The 24,256-nt window shown below is 49.9% G+C and overlaps 2 protein-coding genes across 3 annotated transcripts in view; one reads left to right on the top strand and one right to left on the bottom strand.

The window, feature by feature from the left end:
- The window catches only part of PHB1 (prohibitin 1), a 6,876-nt gene extending 5,153 nt beyond the window's left edge, over positions 1-1,723 (top strand). The window contains exons 4-6 of the mRNA XM_068120782.2: positions 1-57; positions 600-695; positions 835-1,723. The exon at positions 1-57 is cut by the window's left edge and continues 60 nt beyond it. Of these exons, the coding sequence (XP_067976883.1) occupies positions 1-57; positions 600-695; positions 835-1,047 (366 nt within the window). The 3' untranslated portion in view covers positions 1,048-1,723. The remainder of the gene's footprint in view (positions 58-599; positions 696-834) is intronic.
- Positions 1,724-3,631: 1,908 nt separating this feature from the next.
- LOC137429428 (MAGUK p55 subfamily member 7-like) overlaps positions 3,632-24,256 on the bottom strand; it is a 117,799-nt gene continuing 97,174 nt past the window's right edge. For both annotated transcript variants that reach the window (XM_078780338.1, XM_068119377.2), the window contains 2 exons: positions 19,019-19,153; positions 3,632-5,513 (listed from right to left, as the gene is read on the bottom strand). In XM_078780338.1, coding sequence (XP_078636464.1) covers positions 5,337-5,513; positions 19,019-19,153 — 312 coding nt within the window. In that variant the 3' untranslated portion in view covers positions 3,632-5,336. The remainder of the gene's footprint in view (positions 5,514-19,018; positions 19,154-24,256) is intronic.

Raw genomic sequence — 24,256 nt, 5'->3', positions numbered from 1 at the left:
ACCGACCTCATGGAGAGAGCTGCCACCTTCGGAATGATTCTTGATGACGTGTCACTGGTAGGTTGTGCACCTTTTATTTTCTGACGTTTAATAAAGTGGATGCTTTTTCTGCCACTGCAGGCTTTAAAAATGTGAGTATGGTTGTGCAGACATTGTTGCAGTCGTTGGTGATGAGCATGGCTTTGCTTGATGCTTTGCACAAGCTACCAAAAAATATGCGGGAGGGAGATTGGGGGGGGGGGGGCAGCGGATTCACCATCAAACCAATGACATTTGGAGTTTGCTAATAGTGCAGCTGGGATTCGACCCCAAGGTAGATGGCTCACAGGTGAATGTGTTTACCTTTAGGCTAATCCTTCCAGTTCACATCACATTACATATTTCAAGCATATGGTGAGTATTGTCCGTTGATTGGGTGACCTTGGTACCTCGTTTTCGTATTTTGACTGGTGTGGACATGCTCATCATGACTGGCCACCATTCTGAATGGGGATACTCTGCTGTGTATGGGTGCGCTGGTTAAAGTTGTGGTGCAGATACTTTGTAAAGTTAAAGGTACAGGCTTGTGATCTCACGCAACCGTCCCATTGCACCCACAGACTCATTTGGCGTTTGGTACGGAGTTCACGCACGCTGTCGAGGCGAAGCAAGTCGCTCAACAAGATGCGGAGCGAGCTCGCTTCGTCGTCGAAAAGGTCTGTCCAATTAAACTGCCTCCTCCCTTGCTCTGGTCTTCTCCAAGCTTGCAATGGTTAGGATCTTCAAGCTCCAGTAACAAACTGTTGTAGTGAAATTATTTTCAGAATCTATTTGTTGTTGTTGTTGTTCTTGCAGGCAGAGCAGCAAAAGATAGCGGCAGTTATTACAGCAGAGGGTGATGCCAAAGCAGCATTGCTTATTGCTAAGGCATTGGAGGAGGCTGGGGATGGCCTAGTGGAGCTGCGCAAACTCGAGGCCGCAGAAGAAATTGCGTTGCAGTTGTCACGCTCACGCAATGTGATCTACTTACCCTCTGCACAGCCAGCACTACTGCAGCTCCCATCGTGATTCGCAATGGATCTCGAGTCCTGATCCTCCTCCTTGTGCCTGTCCTCAACCACCCTCCCTCGGCCCCTCTTCACCCCTGCCCTTCACTTCAATTTTCGGCTCAGGCTCCCTCTCTTTCTTCCCCATCCTTCATTTCCCCACACACTCTTCCACCTTGTTCCACCCCCAGCAATTCCTCCTCATGGTCCCGGCTCTTTTCTTCCTTCCACTGCTTGGGCTTGGTTGGCATACATGACCCATTGTAGTGGAAAGACTACACTGCTTTGGTCAAGACGCGTCCACTTTTTTTTTCTTTTTCTTTTTTAATGTGTTTCCTGAAGTTTTTTTGTCCCGAAAAGGAAAAGGTCCCAATCAATGTAGTACTTTAAACGTATTATAGTTAAGATATCAAACTTTATTTTACATTCTCATCCATCTTGACTTTGATTCAATTTCTGTTTGACATGTTTCAATTATTTTGAAGCAGAGTGATCTATGTGGGTTTACCAATCCCAAAGGGTGGATTCGATTTTTGAAGTCTCTTAATTAAGGATACTTTACTCACTAATGTAGCTTCAGGGTCTCTGTGTGGCCGAGTTTTGCATCGAGATGATTTAATACCAAATATGGTCGTGAATTTGTTAAATTGCCCATTCCGAGATGGTAAAACTGAAATAAAGCCCAAATCAAATCGTGATTTATTGTTTGAACACAGTTTCTGTATATTAATTGGTTCATGAGTTATCAAACAGAGTGACCACTATATTCGTCATGGGTGTGTGTCTGTCCGCAGCATAACTACCTGATATCGTCCGATCTTGATGAAACTTGGGTGGGAGGTTGATATCATGATCTAGTTGTGTCCTGCCTTGAGTGGGCGTATTGCGCTCATTGTGGGCGGAGCGACACCCGAAAAAGATGTCTTTTTAGGGGGTAATCGAGTTCACGCTACATCTTCTCCGAGGGGTTTGGTGGAATCTGACAGGGGTTTCGGTATTTGGTTAGGCCAATGTCATGTGTCTAGCCCCACGGAGCTCGATTTTTCATTGTCGCCCCAAGGTCACAAGGTCACAAAATTTAGAAAAGTCGATTTTTGATGGTTTTATTACATTGTTCGCTTCCTGATAGGGTGAAATGTCGTACATGATCTTATATTATCACATACATCTTGAAATACAAGTTTTCCATCAAATTTCAGAATCTTTGACCTTTGAAAGTCACAAAGGTCAAATTTTCAAAGTTGTCGGAATCGAACCGAATTTTCGGTATTGTGTAGCTAACTAACCTCAAAACTGATTATACATTATTTTCTATCATTTCAAGGTCAGTAACCTTCGTTTTGACCTTTGAAGGTTACAAAGGTCAAATTTTCAAAGTTGTCCGAATCAAACCGAATTTTCGGTATTGTGTAGGTAAGTGACCTCATAACTGATTATACATTATTTTCTATCTCATTTCAAGGTCAGTAACCTTCGTTTTGACATTTCCAGGCCAGTACCACACACTTACGTGCAGCTGGCTCTTAAAGGCCTGCGCATGCAGCGCATTGGGGCTCTTTGTAAATAGGCATGTACACCGCATGTCGGGGGCAGACACCTGCCACGTGGGCCCCCGACCCCCCAGTCCGGGCCTGTTCCGGTTATAGTCCGTCCTTTGTCATTGAATACCGCTCGCTCATGAACCATCGTCGTCTCCTGACTTGTTCAAGCTTTTTTTAAAATATGAAGGTCTTGGTTCATTGAGGCTCTAAATGGCACAGGGTGTTTGGTCTACAGATCCAAGTTTGGCTCCTTTACCACTGTGGACTCGATCCAAATTTGTCGCTCCCCAGCCCCAAAACCCCATCCCACCGTGCTTCCGCTCGATCAGGATGTTTGTGTGCATGTCGTCACCAGGCCTTTCCCTAATCCACTTTCTCTCTTCCATCTTGTGTGATTTCAGGCACCAGGATGATTTCTTTCATCTCATCTCTCTTCCATTTCCTTTCTACCCAAAGATCATTCACCGGGGATAATTACACCTGTCATCTCGGCTCATCCCATGTAGCAACCTGTGATATTTTGAACTTTAATTTTTTCCCCTTCTCAAATTATTTTGTTCCCCTTTTTATCCTCGCCAGAGGAGAGGCTATTGCATTTGAGTTTGTTTGTTTGTCTTTGTATATCCACACAGAATAAATATGATTTTCTCTGCAACTGTTGGTCCGATCGACAGGAAATTTTCACCATCGGTGCAACTCCACCTGTGGAATGTTTTAATGATAATTATGACGTCATAGGTCACGTGGTCGGCCGCCATCTTGGAAAACCCGAAAAACTTTGCACCTCTATATCTCTGAAAGTGCTGAATAGAAAAAATTGAGACATGGCTCATTGTGAAGAACTCTTCATGGGGAATAAAATATGTCAATGATGTCATAGGTGCCTCCATTATGACGTCATAATTCGACAAGTACAAAATTTCATCTGATCAAGATGAAATTTCTTGAGCATAATCTCGGAAGAAATTAGTTTAGGAAAGAAAATGATGTCATCGGTCACGTGGTTCGGCCGCCATATTTGTTTTAACACAAAAGCCTTAAAAACCACTGAAAATACATCCTGGTGAGGGTTTGCAACCTCTGATTGCTCCTTTTCTTGTTTTATTTGAGTCCATTCTGTGAAGACCATGTGGAAAAAAAAAAAGTAGGCCAAGCAATCATTTCATGTAGTTTTACTCAAGCTTGTGCACAGTGTGACCGCATGTCGGGTGACATATATTACATCAAAGGTATAACACCAATTAACAAATAATTTTGTAAGCAACTCCATTTTGAGTGGCTTGATCTGTGGTTGAGATCGAGCTCACACACAGACACATAAATAGCCTGTCCGAAACACATTTACAGATAAATGCTTGTTTGTTAAGTTAACAAGTATTATATTAACAGTTCTCAACTGGTATTGGTTATTATAATTATAACCTAAAGACGGTTGTTTAAAACTTCATTACAATGTACAACCACATGAATCATTAGAATCACACACCGATACTAAGACAGGTAGATTGGACAATTGTTTATTAATTTTTCTTCACTGGTTTCTGAAAAGTTACATTTTTGAGGTTGTTGAAGATGCGTTCCACTTTCAATGATCATACCCTTGAGTTTTAGGATTATTAGGCAGCACTCCCTTTTCAGGGATAGAATTGTGTTCAGGTAGATTTGAACCCACAACTTATCAGATGTCAGTCTGGTATGCTCACCAAATGGCAACCTATCGTATATTCAAACCAGGTAAAGCTGAGCAGGTTTCTCATTCGACTAAGGTAAAATTGGCAATGATCAAATAATGCAAAAACTTCACTATACTTTTATAACCAAAAAGTAAGAGGCAGGAAAACAGCTTTACACCAAAAACTTTGGCAATTCTACAACTTAGTCCCTGGAAAACTATCTCTGAATTATTATGACATTACTCGTGACCTAAATTGAATTGTAAGCTCTTTGTACCTCTCAAGAAGGTTGCAGTGCCAACGATGTAGATAACTACCCAGGTATGCATGTCCTGTGCACAATAACATGGCAAATCCGATCTGGCCAACTATTTCCCCATCAAGTGTCCCAAATCATGAAAGTCATGGAAAGTCATCAACGATGCCACCCAGGAGCATCCAGAAACACAAGTCCAAGTTTGGCAGAATCTACTCATTGCCCTAATGCAAAGACAGGAATGTCAGAGAGATGCAAGTTTGTGGCCTCCACATAAAATGGCGTCTGAGTCGAACACCGAGGATCCTCGGTAACGCTAGTGGCACCAAGTCGAGAACCCTCACCATATCCTGGAGTCCTCCACGAAGCGCCATGACGTCAGAGACTGCAGCGGTTTCAAGAGAAGGTCCATCACCACCATCTCAAGCCAAATCAAGATGGCCACCAAATACTGTCTGTTAGCGGTACTGACCACATCCCATCAACAAATAAAACCCCGTCATTTAAACTAAAACAAAAGTGCAGATTCAACAACTGAAAATTACTAGATTTGTTTATAAAATGACATTTTACACCTGTCTGCAAGTTGTAAAATCTTGTGATTAAATTGGAGCACCTTGTAGGTTTCTGTAAATGCATCATTGGGTATCGGCAGTGATTTTTTCCCCGTAACTGGATGAATTTCTCAAAATCTCTAAGGGCGATGCTGATTGTTCATAAAAAAATGTAATTAAATAATTAAGGTAAAATGTAGAACAGGCTTTTGATCATTTTTCATCATAGAACGGAGGCCTAGGTTGGCCAGCCAGTAAAACCTTTCCAAATCGTTCAATGTCCCCAATCAGAGTGGGCGGCCAATGGTCCAGGGTCGCGGAATCCATGAGGGATGGTTCTCTAGGAAGTGCAGGTTCTGCAACAATTCTGTCAGGATACTCTCACGATTGTCTCCTTCGAGGGTTATATCAAACAAATGCCCAAACTGTTGTTCCTCCAATAAAGTCGATGATTTTTCTTCCTCCTGTGAATGTGCAGACAAATGTTATCCCTCCTAATCTCGGCGAGACAAAATGATTGACACTTATTTGACTGGAAGGATGGCATCATGGTATGCACATGCCTCAAAGCTCTTTAGTCATGGGTTTGAATACCGGCTCAGCTAAAAACTGGCATCCTCTGGCCAAATGGGAACTTTGTTGATTGAACCCTAAAAGGAGAATGTTGAATTTGTGTATTACGTGTGCAGGTGAAGTGAAAAGCGGGGTTAAGCGGTTCATGGTTCATGTCTGTCCGTCTCTCAGTCCATCTGTCCACAAACGTCAGTTTACGATTCCAAATTTAATTCCAATTGATTGTTATATTTTGAACACGAATCGGAACATGAATTGGAAAACAAGCCTGTAGTTCTACACTACTTTGGCTCTGAATTTGTCCCGATCGTGCGTGTGCGGAGAAGAATGAGACAATATTATATTATGTCTGTCTGTGTGGCAGTCAAACAAAATTGAAAATCATTCCAAACAGGAAACGTAGTTTTTAAGGATGTCATTAAGGACACACACAACAGGCACGAATAACTAATGGAGCATGGTCGATAAGGTGGTGTAATAGCCACTGCGTCAACGGCGGTAAAACGCGGAATTTATTTATTTATACGACTTTTACAATGTTTATTTAATTTAAATTCAATTATATACTTGAATACTGCAGAGCACAATATTGCCTTTTTATCACTTCCAAGAACCTCCAGTTTTGCAGTACTTGGACATGTTACATAAGGTGGTGCAAGACTGCTTCGACAGCGCTAAACTTCCGGATTTTTTTTAGAAACAAAATTTGAAATCACTATTTATTTCAATTGAAGTATATACTTGAACACTGCGTGGTGTAACATGTTATATAAACTCTCCAGTTTTTAAATATTGGGAGGAGAGAGTGGGAGGGTGATGCCATGGTGGTATATTGTGCTCGCACATCAAGAATGATAAAGGGCGACCTGTAAATTACTTTGAGGCAAAGGGAGGAGCCTGGCGTCCCAGTCAAAAATATTTACCCTCACCAGAGGAGATGGTATTGCATTTGGGTCAGTTTGTTTGTTTGTTTGTCTGTCTGCGCACAATGTGCAATCTATCTATAATTCCAGTAATCTCTGTCTGTCTGTCTGTACGTTTGTTTGTTTGTCTGTGACCGCTGTTTCTCGACAACCACGGGTCCGATATACTTTTAACTTGCCAGGTATATTGCTGGGGACCCGAGGATGTGCCTTTTCAAGGTTTCATATTAATCGGACAATTACTTACCGAGCTATGTCCAAAAAACGATTCAACCAATCAGAGAGCAGCGAACGATCGCGTGTGCCGAACGTGGCGGGCACACTCTGCCTCGGATGGCACATTTGAGAGCGTATTCATTTATTTCACGTTTGCAAACTATGTTGGCGTTAAACTATGTTTTACAACTAATAAAAACGAATTTGCGATTCATTCGCTTTCCTGCGCGTTTGTGCACGCGATGGCGATTTCTTTACCAAACTCCGGAAGCCGTTCGCTTTGGACCAAACCATTTCATGTAAATAGAGGGGGGGGATATAATTTTAGATATAGATATAGTACGGGCATGCCCTAGTAATGTAAATACGTACTATTACATTGTGAGCATGTGCATAAAATATGTACGATTAGAATGCAAGCACGTCCATAAAGTTTGTACTATTAGAATGCAAGCACGTCCATAAAGTATGTACTATTAAAATGTGAGCACATCCATAAAGTATGTACTATTACAATGCGAGCACGTCCATAAAGTATGTACGATTAGAATGTGAGCACATCCATAAAGTATGTACTATTACAATGCAAGCACGTCCATAAAGTATGTATGATTAGAATGTGAGCACGTCCATAAAGTATTACAATTAGAATGCGAGCACGTCCATAAAGTATGTACGATTAGAATGCAAGCACGTCCATAAAGTATTGTTGCGGATCTCCCAAAGCCCGTCCACGTTACAGAGGGGGGATTAAACCCCTTTTCCCCCTTGGGTCTTCGTTTCCACGAGGCCGAATCACCACTTCCGCCGCAAACGTGGAAAAGGGTATCGGGTCGACGCCGCACGTACCTTTGACCCACGCTGCCACGGAAACGGGGACCGGACCTTGCACAAGCCACGCTAATCGAGTACGCCTGAGCGGTGTGCGTATCACGTGACTCGTGCTGTTACTTTTATGGAACCCGATTCGAGCGGTTCTATTCGTACTATGCTAGGCCAATGGATGGAGAGGACGGGAACGGTAAAATCAGAGGAAGAACACGATTTATTATTATGTACAGTGATTCGAAGAGACACAGAGCAGGCACTTAAACAATGTTAACTTTTCCCAGACAAAGGGCCCACTCACTCACACAGGGAAAAGAAGGAAGGAGGTTCGCGTTACCCAAACGTGTCCTGGCGTCATCCACTCCGGACAGCTCGCCCGGCATGGCCCTGTGGCGGTCACGGCACGTATGCAGGAAAACCAGGCAGGAGGAGATCGCGCGTCTGTGGCCTGGAACGGGTCGTCTTCTCAAACGCGATTAATACAGCGCAGAGCGCAGGGCACGGGGAGAGTTCGTGTCCAACGACGATAACAGGCAATTCAATGCAAGTACTTAGACTTGTTCATGGGCTGGTGATTCTCTCTCTCTCTCGTTCTGACTCGTCTCCTGCGCGTTCTCCAGCTCAACTCCTTGCGTTCTCCAGGTCAACTCCTTGCGTTCTGACGCAGGGGGCTCTGGGCAGGGTTTTATAGCTCCGCACCGGCCTTACCCGAATGTTCCATGCTCCGCCTCCCGTTGCCGTGGTGAGCCACTCCCCTCGAGCTCTGATTGGCGGCTCGCGCTTACCGGCCACTCCCCCTGCAGCTCCTCCCTTCAGCCTTGCCAGACTTGTTCAGGCCGAGCACGTGGTATTCCAGCGCAAAAGAACACCTAAGCTCACTGGCCTGCTGAACGCAAAACTAACACAGGAAAGGAGACTACGCTTACATTTACGAAGAGATAACTGAACTACTGCGAGGCTACATGTTGTGGTGCGTCTACCTACGAGGGGGGGGGGGGGGGGGCTCATCCTTTATTCTCAAAACCACAACACTACACCCCTCTCTCACCAGAGTCGTCCCGAGTCGAACCCACCAATGGAACGACCGGTAGAGCCTGGCATGCAAAATTACCATTACGTTTAAATGTGACACATAGGTGTGGTTCCCCCTAGCATTTACTCTGACCCATGTGTGCGACAGTTTTAGCACTAAATATGTCCCTCCTATTGCGTTGAGCAGCTATCTAACAGTTTCACACCCACAACTACCCGAGTATTTCCGGATTTTCAAACTAAACACATAGCTGGTGGGCAACATTCTTATATGTACAATGCACGGAACTTAACTTTATTTACAATGCTATGACCCAGGATCTGTACTTTTTGGAAGAGAAGATTGGAGAGGAGAGAAACAACAAAACACACTCATAAATGGCACTTGCTGCTTGCATCTTGCTTCTTGCTTCTTCCGTGTGCGTCTAACAAACCGGCTGGCCCTGACCGCGGCCTACAGGCCATTTGAAGCAGCAGGGCCATCTAAACTTGCACATCTTCGTCGTCCCTAGCACACAATAATAAAAATGCTTTTATTTGCTTTCCATTGGCCAGCAGGGCCGTTCTCACGTGGTCCAACTGCATGGCATCAATGCCACTCAACAAGTGGTCCGAAGGTGCAAGATGATTTTGCAGCAAGATGCTGCACAGCAGAGGTGCAAGGCCACAAGCCTTGTGGTCATTAAGTGTAGCAAGGTGCAGCAAAAGGTATTTGGCAGCAAAGTGCTGCCCGGGTCAGCTGCACAGGTGTAGCAAGGGTGCAGCAAAAGGACATGGCAGCAAGGTGCTGCACAGTTCGGCTGCACAGGTGCGAAAAGGACATGGCAGCAAGGTGCAGAAGGGATGCTGGTCAGGTGCGATGGTGCTGCACAGTTCGGCCTCCAAAATGGTCCTGGGGCGGGGAGGAAGACAAGGCACAACAAGCAAGCGGAAAGCACACAGTGGCACATCAAAAACAAGGTGACCAGGCACCACCATGCCTGGTGCGGTGCGAGGGATGCAGAAGAGCGAGCAGAGCAAGCTCGTCCCTAGCCGTCCGTACCCCCCACTGTTGGCTACACTACCCTAGTCCCCCTTGTATTTACAATCCGTCTCTACGTCTTGTCTCCCATATCCCCCTCTATTCCAAATTCGTCTCCCAATCCCTCCCAAGAAGGAAGGGATGGAACACACACAATGTCACTCTTATGTCGTGATGCGTCTCATGTCCCAAACGGCTTACACATCCTCGGTGTGGAGCTCGTCCTCGGTGAATGGCTGTGGATGGTGCGAAGGGATTTCTCATATTCTAACTACTCTAGTAACATTAACTCATTTAAACTACCCGGCGTCGTACCCTGCCAATCGGCCTCTTTAAACTATGTGGTTCTAAGAACCCGAATTCCCATTGCCCACACTGTGGTGCCCTCTGAATTTGGGTCTCACTCCCACAAATTTTCACTCGTGCCCTCGCACAATTTCGGGGCTGGGTCATGTGGCTCCACTAGCAGGTCCACTACCTGCGCACCTCTGCCACTGAAGCCGCCACCCGAGCTTACCTGCTCCTCGTGATGACCTAACTGGGGAAGGCCCTCCCTGGCTCTTACCCCCTCCATGCCCACCTTGGCATCGGGCAACCCGGGTCCTCTCCTGGGATCCTCGGGCCCCACTCACAAACTAATCTAACCGGCTCCCAGAGCCTACCTGCGGCCTCACCTGGCCGACAAACTACCAGTGGCGGAGTGCCTCAATAACTATACGCACTAAGTAAGCCACACGCCCAGCCATGTCACTGACTCATGCACCCTCCAAAGCACTACTTTTCCACCCACAGCACCACAGGTGTCAATATCCATACAATTTACCTAAGCCCTCTACCTGGCTTTACACTACCCACCCCGGGCTTTCGCGAATGGGTTCCACTCCTCCCCCATTCAATCCTTCACACCATGCATTCCACACCTTTTATTCCACACCAAGCATTCTCACACCAAATATTCACACCAAATCTCGCACACCTTTTGTGCTCACACACCTCAAACACAATTCCATTTTTTTCTCACACACAATTCCACAAACACATAGCATCATCTAGCTGACTACTTCCCCTAATACTCGTGCTTCCCCGTCATCCCTTTACACTATGCACTCCCTTTTCTTTATCATCCACCTAAGCTACCTATGTCCCCTCTACAGTACAGGTGTCACAACATAAATCTTGTCCCTATGCTCTTCTATATCCCGAACATTATCCTAGCCTTCCCTCGGCTAGCTTCGGTGCCCCATGGAGGCAACCATTGCTGGCACCCCCATGTGCCTATCACTGCCATCCCCCTAAACTAATGCTCATGGGCCCCGCCCGTGTGAGGAATGGTGGCACTACCATTCCCCCACGTGGGGGACACTATCCGCCACAGTCCGCTACACTACGAGCCTCTCCGTGTGGAAGTACGTCGTCACAGCTCGACCTCGAAGGGCCAAGCGATCCATGCGGGTGGTTGGTCGCCTGTATGGGGTGTCCGTCCGGCATTTTCGATCCAAGGGGGGAGGTATGGATGGGCCGAGGTGCAGGGCTCCATCCCTACGTGGGGCCTCACGGTCCCACGCACGGTGACCAAACTGGCCACGGTCGGAGCACTGCACCCGCAAAGGTGCACGGCTCCGATAACTCCTACCTCCCCTTGAACCTCGCCGATTGCCTTTGCCGCCACGGCACAGTACCAACCATACAGTGCGGGGGCCGGAGGCACGAATCGTGCATGCCGGTCCTTGCAAGACCGATGCAGCACGGATTCCCTCCAGTCCCTGCAGCACACATCTCACCGGGGGCTCTCGTACGCTACCTGTCCCACTGCCCCCACCCCCCCCCCCCCCCACCGGTCGGTGTCGATGCTTGAGCTGCGTCCTCACCACTCGCGACCCACTCCGCACTCGTACACCCAGGCGCACATGTGCCTCCCACACACTCCTTTCCACACTCTTCCCGCACACAGTCTGGTGTGCATTCTTTATCGCACTCTGTTATTGCACACTCTGGTGCACACTCTGGTGCACACTCTTTCTCCACACACTCTTCTCGTACACATTCCGTAACACACTCGGGTGTGCACTCCTGCACACACTCTGTAACACGCTCTGGTGTGCACTCCTGCACACACTCTGTAACACACTCTCTCTCTGCACACTGCGGCACACACTTTTCTCTCACACACTCGGGTACGGACTCCCTCTCACACCGCACAATGGGCCTTTCTAGTCGGCACGGCACGTATGCAAGATCGCACGTATGTGGCCCGGAACGGGTCGTCTTCTCAAGCGCGATTAATACAGCGCAGAGCGCAGGGCACGGGGCACGGGAAAGTTCGTGTACAACGACGATGACAGGCAATTCAATGCAAGTACTTCGACTTGTTCAGGGGCTGGGCGATTCTCTCTCTCTCTCGTTCTGACTCGTCTCCTGCGCGTTCTCCAGCTCAGCTCCTTGCGTTCTCCAGCTCAACTCCTTGTGTTCTAACGCGGGGGGCTCGGGGCAGGGTTTTATAGCTCCGCCCCGGCCTTACCCGAATGTTCCATGCTCCGCCCACCGTTGCCGTGGTGAGCCACTCCCCTCGAGCTCTGATTGGCGGCTCACACTTACTGGCCACTCCCCCTGCAACTCCTCCCTTTGGCCTTGCCAGACTTGTTCAGGCCAAGCACGTGGTATTCCAGCGCAAAAGAACACCTAAGCTCACTGGCCTGCTCAACGAAAAATTAACACAGGAAAGGAGACAACGCTTACATTTACTAAGAGATAACTGAACTACTTACTGCGAGGCTACATGTTGTGGTGTGTCTACCTACGAGGGGGGGGTCATCCTTTATTCTCAAAACCACAACAGTATGTACGATTAGAATGTGAGCACGTCCATAAAGTATGCACGAATAGAATGTGAGGAGGTCCATAAAGTATGTACTATTAGAATGCGAGCACGTCCATAAAGAATGTATGATTAGAATGTGAGCACGTCCATAAAGTATGTACGATTAGAATGCGAGCACAGCCACAAAGTATGTACGATTAGAATGTGAGCACGTCCAGAAAGTATGTACAATTAGAATGTGAGCACGTCCATAAAGTATGTACTATTATAATGCAAGCACGTCCATAAAGTATGTACTATTACAATGCAAGCACGTCCATAAAGTTTGTACGATTAGAATGCGAGCACATCCATAAAGTATGTATGATTAGAATGTGAGCACGTCCATAAAGTATGTACGATTAGAATGCGAGCACGTCCACAAAGTATGTACGATTAGAATGTGAGCACGTCCAGAAAGTATGTACTATTAGAATGTGAGCACATCCATAAGGTATGTACGATTAGAATGTGAGCACGTCCATAAAGTATGTATGATTAGAATGTGAGCACGTCCACAAAGTATGTACTATTACAATGCGAGCACGTATTTACAGTGCATGTATTAAGAACGTGAGCGCATCTATAAAGTACGTCCTATAAAAAAGATCTTCACCAGTAAAATATGTGTTTCTGTAAAATCTATACATAGTCGATAAAATCCACACAATTGTAAGATGAATCAATACAATAAAACGCAAAGGTCTGTTTGTCCGTTGTATGAACACAAACCAATGTCGTCAATGCATCGCCTGTGCACCACAAAAACCCAAACACCACACAAAATAAGTCCTGGTAAGATCTGCACTCTGGTTCGTCCATGTAATGTACCTGTCCATTCCAACAACACTCTCTACTAGTCAGGTTCACTATGTTTTTTCGTTCAAAATGTTGGTAGATTAGCAAAACTATACATTTCTGGAATACTCAGAGCATGAGGAATCCAAAAATTAATGTTGGCATTTGCGTAGACACCTTTGCGAAAATGACCCTCAGGACAGTGATGAAGATCTGTAAAAGCATATTCCTGAACGGTGTAGACCTATCCTGTGTATAGGACTTATAGTTCAATCTGATACTAACAAGGCTGCTTTCTTGCTTTATAAACCCATACCTATAACTTCAAAGGACTTGCAATATCATGTATTATGTAATACAGTTATATCACAAATATAAAGACTGAAGAGCAGGGCTCTTGCTTGAGACGGACGAAGTGACGGGCAAGACACAAACTCGTCCGAGAAGATGTTTATTGTAAAAACCAACTCGGGAACTCTGAAAAGCCCGTTTATCGGGCTGCATATATATCAAAACCAGAAAGCACAACCGAAACCGAAAGTCACGCCTCTCAGGCGAGGCGCGCTTTGGTGGTCACGTGACCGACAGGTGCAAAGGATTATAACCGCACGCGCGGCACGCTTTGGTGGTCAGGTGACCGGCCACCCCGGCGCCGTGGTTTGCCCGCCGGTTACGTCACCGGCTGGAGCAAGGAGATTCTGTTGCTGGTCTCGCTTGGAGGACCCATGGGTCGCTACACACGCCCCCCCAGAATGGACTTGATCCAGGAAGGTCAACCTGAGGGGGGTCCGGATGACCCGACCGAAACGACCCCTGGCCAGACGCGGGGGGGGGGGGGAGGGGGGGTCCGGTGTGGTGGCGGGTGGTCGGGCGGGGGGTGCGGTGGACGGGGGGCGGCCGCGCCACGGTGGGAGAGCCAGCCGTGGCGGCTAGCCGACATCCATGTGGGCCGGCTTGAGGCGGTCCAGCGAAATCCGGTCCGCCCGGCCGCCGATGTTGACGATGAAGGACTTGTTGTCCCGTCGTAGGACCCGGAAGGGTCCGTCGTATGGTGGCCGGAGCGGACCCGGTGCACGTCGTGGCGCACGAAGACGTACTCCACTGTGCGGAGTGCTGGGGGGACGTAGGATTGGGGTTCGCCGTGGCGGGACGTGGGCACCGGGGTGAAACGTCGGGCGGCCTCCTGGAAGTCCGTGCGCTGGCGCGCGGCGGACCGGGGGCCGGTGGCGTCGGGAATGAACTCGCCCGGTACGCGGAGGGCCTGGCCGTACACCAGCTCGGCGGTGGACGCCTGGAGGTCCTCTTTGGGAGCCGTGCGGAGGCCCAAAAGGACCCACGGGAGCCGGTCGGCCCAGCCGTCGTCCTGGAGGCCGGCCATGAGTGCGGCCTTCATGGAGCGGTTGAACCGCTCGCACACCCCATTGGCCTGGAGGTGGTAGGCCGTGGTGCCGTGCAGGGTAACACCCAACGTGTGGGCGACCGCGCCCCATAGTTCGGATGTGAACTGTGGGCCGCGGTCCGACGAGATGTCCGCTGGTGTGCCGAAACGCGCGACCCAGGTGGCGATGAACGCCTGGGCCACGTCGGCGGTGGTGGTGGAGGCGAGGGGCACGGCCTCCGGCCACCTGGTGGTCCTGTCCACCATGGTAAGCAGGTGGGTGAACCCCTGCGATGGGGGAAGGGGACCCACCAGGTCCACGTGGACGTGGTCGAACCGTCGCTCGGGCATGGTGAAGGGAGCCAGCGGAGCCTGGGTATGACGGTGGACCTTGGCCCGCTGGCAGGGTGTGCAGGCGTTGGCCCAGTCGCGGACATCCCGTCGCAGCCCATGCCAGACGAAACGCGCCGCCACCAGCCTCTGGGACGCCTTCCGGCCCGGGTGAGAGAGGCCGTGGAGCGAAGCAAAAATGCGACGCCACCAGGTGACCGGCACAACGGGGCGAGGTCGGCCTTGGGAGATGTCGCACAGCAGGACCGTGTCCGCGAAGGGGACGTCAGCCAAGCGGAGGCCCGTGTCCGCCACCCGGAGCGCCTGCACCGTGCCATCAGTGGCCTGGTCCGTTGCCATTAGGGCGAAATCGACGCGGAGGTGGACGGCGTTGGTGCCGGCTTGAGAAAGGCAGTCGGCCACGGCGTTGTCCTTCCCGGCGACGTGCCGGATGTCCGTGGTGTACTCCGACACGGCGGAGAGGTGGCGCGGCTGGCGGGCCGACCACGGCTCCATGACCTTGGCCATGGCGAAAACCAACGGCTTGTGGTCGACAAAAGCCGTGAACGGGCGGCCCTCCAGGAGGTGGCGAAAATGGCGGACGGCCAGGTACAGCCCGAGGAGCTCGCGGTCGAAGGTGCTGTACTTCAACTCGTTGGGCAGGAGTTGCCGGCTGAAGAACGCGAGCGGCTGCCAGGCCCCGTTTACCCATTGTTCATGGACCGCACCCACGGCGTAGTCGTAGGCGTCCGTAGTGAGGGCGATGGGAGCCTGGGGTACCGGGTGGGCCAACAGCATGGCGTTGGCGAGGGCCCGTTTTGCGCTGGTAAAAGCAGCGCTCATGTCCGTGGACCAGACAACATCGCGTTTCGCCGGCTGGCGGCGGAGGGCGGCGTACAAGGGCCGCATGAGTTGCGCAGCTCGGGGCACGAAGCGGTGATAAAAGTTCACCATCCCGAGGAACTCCTGCAGCGCCTTGACAGAGCGGGGGCGCGGGAAAGCGGCGATGGCCTCGACTTTGGCCGGTAGCGGCACGGCGCCGGTCCGGGTGATGCGGTGGCCCAAAAAGTCGATCATCGCCGCACCAAAGTGATATTTGGCCGGGTTGACGATCAATCCGTGCTCGCTGAGGCGGCCGAACAGCGTCCGGAGGTGGAGGAGGTGCTCGGCTCTGGACGTGCTGGGGACGAGGATGTCGTCCAGGTAGGTGTAGAGGAACGGCAAGTTGCGCAGCACGCCGTCCATCAGGCGCTGGAACGCCTGTGCCGCGTTTTTGAGGCTGAAGGGCATCCGGAGGAATTCAAAGAGGCCAAAAGGTGTAATAACGGCCGTCTTCGGGATGTCGGCCGGGCGGACGGGCACCTGGTGGTACCCCCGAATCAGGTCCACTTTTGAAAAAATGGTCCGCCCCGCCAACCGGGCGGAAAAATCCTGGATGTGCGGGACGGGGTACCTGTCAGGGGTAGTGGCGTCGTTAAGGCGGCGGTAGTCGCCGCATGGCCGCCATCCGCCCCCCGGCTTCGGGACGATGTGCAGCGGCGTGGCCCAGGCGCTGTCGGAGCGCTGCACGATGCCGGGGCGCTCCAGCGCGGCGAACTCGGCCTTGGCGACGGCGAGTTTGGCGGGATCGAGACGGCGAGCCCGGGTGTACACCGGCGGGCCCGTAGTGGAGATGTGATGCTCGATGCCATGACGCACCGCGATGGCCGAAAACGTCGGTCGCGTGAGGGCCGGGAACTCCGCGAGGAGACGTGCGAAGTCGTCTGCCAATGGGAGGACGCAGGAAAACTCGGTGGGCGCGGAACGGCTCAAGGCGCATGCCAGGGAGCTGAAAGTTTCGGCATTGACGAGACGCCGGCGTTTCACGTCGACCAGCAGCCCGTGGGCGCACAGAAAATCGGCCTCGAGCAAAGCCATGGGGACGTCCGCCGTCACGAACTCCCAGTGAAAGAGCTGGCTGCCGAAGCGGAGGGCGACGGTGCGTGGGCCGAAGCTGCGGATGGCGGAGCCGTTGGCCGCGATTAAGGAGGGGCCGCAAACGGCGGCCCGCCTGTCCTCCGCCGAAGCGGGAATGATGCTCAGCTGGGCGCCGGTGTCGCAGAGAAAGCGCCGCCCCGACGCTTGGTCCGCGATGAATAGCAGGTTTCCGGAACGGCCGGCGTTCATTGCTGGTAGGGAACGCCGGCCCACCCATTTCCCGACTTGCCGAACATGCACGGGGGTCGACATGATCGGGCCTGCCGCCCGAACCTGGCGTGGAAATAACACCAGGCCGGGTCCGGCGGGGGCTCCGGTCGACGCGTCGGGACCGGGCGACGCGGCGTCGCCGCTGCCAGTCGCGCCGGCCCGGCGGCCTCCGGGAAGGAAACTGCGTCGCGGGTGCCGGGCGGGTGGGCAGGAGGGCTCCCGGCCGCCACCCCGACGAGCTGGCTCGCCGCTCCGTCGAGCTGGCTTGCCGAATCGATCTTGTCAGCCTCCTTGGCGAGGTCGCGGGGGTTCACGATGGTCGTGCCTGCCAGGGCGACCCGTACCTGGGCCGGGAGCTGGCGAAGAAAAAGCTCCCGAAACAGGAAATCCGAGGGGTGCTCGCCGAGCAACGCGAGCATGTAGTCCATGCGTTCGGACAGGCGCGTATCGCCGAGCTCAGGAAGGTCGAGCAGGCGTAGTGCGCGCTCAGCCGGGGAGAGGGCGAAAGCGCCCAGAAGAAGTGCCTTGATGGCGTCGTACTTGCCGTCAGCGGGCGGGTTCTGGAGGAAGCTCAGGCAGCGGGCGGCGGTCGCGGAGCCAAGCACGGCGACCACGTAATGGTATCGCGTGGCGTCCTCCGTGATGCTACGCAGGGCGAACTGGGAGTCCGCCTGCGCGAACCAGACGGCGGCATGTGCTTCCCAGAAGGTGGGCAATTTGAGGGACACTGCGGTGTCCATCGCGTGTCGTAAATTCGGGGTCACCAGGGAAGAGCAGGGCTCTTGCTTGAGGCGGACGAAGTGACGGGCAAGACACAAAGTCGTCCGAGAAGATGTTTATTGTAAAAACCAACTCGGGAACTCTGAAAAGCCCGTTTATCGGGCTGCATATATATCAAAACCAGAAAGCACAACCGAAACCGAAAGCCACGCCTCTCAGGCGAGGCGCGCTTTGGTGGTCACGTGACCGACAGGTGCAAAGGATTATAACCGCACGCGTGGCACGCTTTGGTGGTCACGTGACCGGCCACCCCGGCGCCGTGGTTTTCCCGCCGGCTACGTCACCGGCTGGAGCAAGGAGATTCTGTTGCTGGTCTCGCTTGGGGGACCCATGGGTCGCTACAAGAGAATGGTTTTCAATTACCTTTGTTTGTTGCTTTTCTATAATCCTGAGCACTATTTTGAGGCCTTTATTGGATTCCTTGACCCAGAAAACATAGGATTAGCATATTTAATTAAGTTTCTAGGTTGACTAGAAGCCGAGATAGCGCAAAATATGTATTTTATGGCGGCCATTTTGAAAATCCAAAATGGCGGCCATGCAGATGTCTGTGCAAATGCCAACATTGATTTTCGGAATCTCCATGCTCTGATGATTCCAAAAATATACAGGTTTGCTAATCTCCCAAAATTTTGAACGAAATTATATTTGTTAACAAAGTGAACCTGACTATACTGAACCTGTAACATAATGTGTCATGATATGCAAACAGGATCAATTAATTTCAGGATATTTTATGAAACTATAAAGTCACCACTTGCACTTTTAAAACAACTAAGTAATCCTTTATAGACTACGATTAGGAGACAGCCATCTCATGCAACAACTTATCAACATGTTTACTGTTTGTGGTATTTTCCAAATTCTTGTCTTACATTTTATAGAATTAAAGTACAATTGCGGAATGTACACATCCACGTGTACACTGTCTGCCATTCCTTACTTAATACATGTTTGATTTTTCTCATCTTAAGTTTACTTTCCTCGTGACATTGAACCTCTCTTCTCCAGCTTCAACATCGATATTTTAAGATCTGGTTACCTACCCCAAAGACGCGAGATCCGTAACACTCCGAACTTGTCCATCGGGATTCGGCGCAGTCTGCCAAAGCCCCGACGCAGGGAACTTTCACAAACACGATGAAAGGTTTGAACTCCGCCGTGCGCACAGCATCAATTGCCTTGTTAAACAGAACCAGTCACCACTCAGTCACCATTAGGTTATCCTACTTGCCATTACTATATGCTATTAGACTAGGATATGTTCAACCACCAAACCATTAGGTTGGCTCTGTGCCACCACTACGCTATTAGGTTAGGCTATGTGCCACCACTACGCTATTATGTTGGCTCTGTGCCACCACTACGCTATTAGGTTGGCTATGTGCGACCACTACGATATTATGTTGGCTATGTGCCACCACTACGATATTAGGTTGGCTCTGTGCCACCACTACGATATTAGGTTAAGCTATGTGCCACCACTACGATATTATGTTGGCTATGTGCCACCACTACGCTATTAGGTTAGGCTATGTGCCACCACTACGCTATTAGGTTAGGCTATGTGCCACCACTACGATATTATGTTGGCTATGTGCCACCACTACGATATTAGGTTAGGCTATGTGCCATCACTACGATATTAGGTTAGGCTATGTGCCACCACTACGCTATTAGGTTGGCTATGTGCCACCACGACGATATTATGTTGGCTATGTGCCACCACTACGATATTATGTTGGCTATGTGCCACCACTACGATATTATGTTGGCTATGTGCCACCACTACGCTATCAGATTAGGCTATGTGCCACCACTACGATATTATGTTGGCTATGTGCCACCACTACGCTATCAGGTTAGGCTATGTGCCACCACTACGCTATCAGGTTACGCTATGTGCCACCACTACGCTATCAGGTTAGGCTATGTGCCACCACTACGCTATCAGGTTAGGCTATGTGCCACCACTACGCTATCAGGTTAGGCTATGTGCCACCACTACGCTATCAGATTAGGCTATGTGCCACCACTACGATATTATGTTGGCTATGTGCCACCACTACGATATTAGGTTAGGCTATGTGCCACCACTACGATATTATGTTGGCTATGTGCCACAACTACGCTATTAGGTGAGGCTATGTGCCACCACTACGATATTAGGTTAGGCTATGTGCCACCACTACGCTATTAGGTTAGGCTATGTGCCACCACTACGCTATCAGGTTAGGCTATGTGCCACCACTACGCTATCAGGTTAGGCTATGTGCCACCACTACGCTATCAGATTAGGCTATGTGCCACCACTACGATATTATGTTGGCTATGTGCCACCACTACGATATTAGGTTAGGCTATGTGCCACCACTACGATATTATGTTGGCTATGTGCCACAACTACGCTATTAGGTGAGGCTATGTGCCACCACTACGATATTAGGTTAGGCTATGTGCCACCACTACGCTATTATGTTGGCTATGTGCCACCACTACGATATTATGTTGGCTATGTGCCACCACTACGCTATCAGGTTAGGCTATGTGCCACCACTACGCTATTAGGTTAGGCTATGTGCCACCACTACGATATTATGTTGGCTATGTGCCACCACTACGATATTAGGTTAGGCTATGTGCCACCACTACCATATTATGTTGGCTATGTGCCACCACTACGCTATTAGGTTAGGCTATGTGCCACCACTACGATATTATGTTGGCTATGTGCCAACACTACGCTATTAAGTTAGCCAATGTGCCACAACTACGCTATTATGTTGGCTATGTGCCACCACTACGTATCAGGTTAGGCTATGTGCCACCACTACGCTATTAGGTTAGGCTATGTGCCACCACTACGATATTATGTTAGGCTATGTGCCACCACTACGATATTAGGTTCAGCTATGTGCCACCACTACGATATTAGGTTGGCTATGTGCCTCCACTACGCTATCAGGTTAGGCTATGTGCCACCACTACGCTATTAGGTTAGGCTATGTGCTACCACTACGATATTATGTTGGCTATGTGCCACCACTACGATATTAGGTTAGGCTATGTGCCACCATGACGATATTAGGTTAGGCTATGCGCCACCACTACGCTATTAGGTTAGTCTATGTGCCACCACGACGCTATTAGGTTAGGCTATGTGCCACCACTGCGCTATTGAGTTAGGCTATGTGCGACCACTACGATATTAGGTTGGCTATGTGCCACCACTACGATATTAGGTTGGCTATGTGCCACCACTACGATATTAGGTTGGCTATGTGTGTTACGGATTCGGCCCTAATTATTGTTGGTATTATTATTATTGTTGGTTCTCAGTAAGGGTTATTGTGGTTAAAAGGTTTAAAAGCGCTCCTGGTAAAATGTGGCCGGAAATCCGGATCGTGACCCGGAAGAGAAAGGGAGCGAGGAAGAAGAGGCGGGAGGAGATCGTGAAAAGACGTTTTTGTTGAGGCTCCGGACCGAGCGGTCGAGCGTACAGTGCGAGTGAACCTTGCGTCCTTGAAAGGAAGTTCGTGCGATAGGAGATATCACCGGAGTGCTGTGGAGCCTGTGTAGTCGGGTATCCTCATTGAGGTTCCGGAGTATCCTTGCCTCAAAGCTCCGGCTCGAGTGAAAGCCGTCCGCCATCTTAGCCACGCGCGCAACCTGCAGTGAACAGGTTTTTGGTCACGTCGGCCGGGAATTATTCCCCAGTGGGTTGCCGGGGACGGCTGTGCAAGAAAGTGGCTTTTGAGGATCATACGGAGACTCGCTGATTGAACCGCAAACGTGTATGTCGGAGCGCGTCTTTGGGAGGTTTCCCATTCCACCGCTATTGTGCGGGGAGTTGGACCACGTGACCTGTGGGTTGCTTCGATCGTCCACGCCTCAATTGATTGTGATCAGACATTGATCCAACGATCGCTGGTGCGAGTCGACTTCGCCTTGGAGGGTACAGAGACATTGGGGGAGTGCTGTGAGTTTGGATTAAAGGAATAGATAAGGTTACCATCTTAAGGTTTGATTGTAGGGTTGATTGCCCCATTGTTTTATGGCTCTTTTTGTGTGATTTATAATATATTATTGTTTGTTCATCACCCTTGGTGTGGTTTCATTATTAATTAATTCCAACCAAGGATAACATATCTTTCTGCCGGGGACCCTCTTGGGGTTCGGAGGTTTACCGAGACCAGGGGATAGGGGAGGACCCCGTAACAGAAATTGGGGGCTCGTCCAATTGACTCGTGGGCTCGAAATTGGGTCTGCGTCCGGGATATAATATTCCCTAGATTTAGTCCGGGAAAGAATTCCCTGACATTCCCAGAATTCCCAAATTTGGAACTTGTTCCAACATTCCCAAATTTTTCCAAAAAAAAAAAAAAAAACGTTTTTTGATTTACATTTCTTGTGTGAAGGTTAACAGGTGTTAACAATAGTCACCATGGAGTTTGACGCAGAGAAGTTTGCAGTGACCCCGAGTGAAGCACAGTTCAGAGCGTTAGTAAAATCGGACCTCGGAAAATTGGCCAAACATCTTAGCTTGGAGGTCCGAACTAATATGAGGAAGGCAGAGATGCAGATCGTGGTGATACAATCTATGGTGGGATTAGGAACATGGGAAGAGGTAGCCTGGGATTGGTTACCAGAAGAACAAGAAAATGTGGAGCTCCGGAAACTCGAGATGCAATTACAGAGCCAGGAAAGGGAAAAAGCAGAGCAAGGGAAAGCAGAAGAGAGAAGGGAAGAGAAACAAGCAGAAGAAAGGAGAGTGGAACGAGAACTCCAGGAAAGGTTAAAAGCAGAGGAAAGGAAAGCAGAAGAGAGAAGGGAAGAGAAACAAGCAGAAGAAAGGAGAGTGGAACGAGAACTCCAGGTAAGATTAAAAGCAGAGGAAAGGAAAGCAGAAGAGAGAAGAGAAGAGAAACAAGCAGTGGAAAGGAGAGCTGCAAGGGAGCTCGAAGCAGAGGAGAGAAAAGCCGACAGGGAGTTAAAAGACCGTGAATTGCTGTGTCAGCAGGAAATTAAAGTCAAGGTGCTGGAGTTAAGGAGAGAACGGGGAGAGGTACCATCCCTGCTGACTGGTTCGACACCTAGCCAGAACACCTGGGATGTTGGCAGACATGTGAGGCTGGTTCCACCCTTCAATGAAAAGGAGGTAGCCACGTTTTTTTTCCACACTTTGAGAAAGTGGCTCGACTGTTAAACTGGCCTGAGGAGTACTGGTCCATACTAGTGCAAAGTGTTCTGGTGGGTAAAGCTCAAGATATTTATTCGGCTTTACCGATGGACCAATGTGCAGATTATGAGGTATTGAAGAAACACATTCTCAAAGCCTATGAATTGGTCCGGGAAGCTTACCGACAAAAATTCCGGAATGCCAGGAGGAGGGAGATTGAGACCCATGTGGAGTTTGCCACATTGAAAGAAACCATGTTTGATATGTGGTGTGATTCAAAAGGAGTGGGGAAAGACTTCGAACTATTGCGACAATTGATCCTGGTGGAGGAATTCCAACAGTGTGTCCACGAGGACATTAAAGTACATCTGGAGGAAAGGAAAGGACCAAAGTTGTATGAGGCAGCAACCATGGCAGATGACTTTGCCTTAACACACAGGATGGGGTTCCACACACCGAACTTCTCGCCCAGACCCAGTCAGGGGAGCTATGGTACATCAGGGGCAGAGAACAAAAATTCATGGGGGCAGCCTCGAGATGAAAATGAGGACCACTCTGATACCACGACTTCTAGAAATCAGAAGACTGCGGTTCCAAGACAGACCTATCGTCCGGGGGGCTCGAGGCAGACCGCCACCCCCATGCCTTGGCAGACCACGAGGTTCTCCTCCGGGCCTACTTGCACTTTTTGCCATTAACCTGGACACTTGATGTCCAACTGCTATGCTCTGAGAAAGGAAAATCAGGAGCGGAGTTCGACGAGTACGACTCCAAATGCGATGGCCATTGTGAGAAATCGCCCTCAAAAGGGTTACCAACCATTTATTTCAGAGGGGGTTGTGTCACTGGATGGAGCCTCGACTAACCGGAGACCGGTTAGGATATTGAGGGACACAGGAGCACATCAATCTTTAATGCTTGAAGGCATCTTGCCATGGTCCGAGGAGACGGCAATTGGGGATTGTGTTCGTTTACAGGGGATTGGTGGCTGTGTTAGTGCTCCACTTCATGTCATCCATTTGGAGTCCGATTTGGTGTCAGGACCGGTCGTTTCTGGTAACCCGATGTTTGCTGAAAAGCCCAGTAGGGAAAATAACACCACACC

The sequence above is a fragment of the Myxine glutinosa genome, chromosome 6 (genome assembly GCF_964187855.1).
Source record: "Myxine glutinosa chromosome 6, kmMyxGlut1.1, whole genome shotgun sequence".
In the NCBI taxonomy this organism is placed as follows: Eukaryota; Metazoa; Chordata; class Myxini; order Myxiniformes; family Myxinidae; genus Myxine; species Myxine glutinosa.
This window is presented reverse-complemented; position numbering and strand designations above follow the sequence as displayed.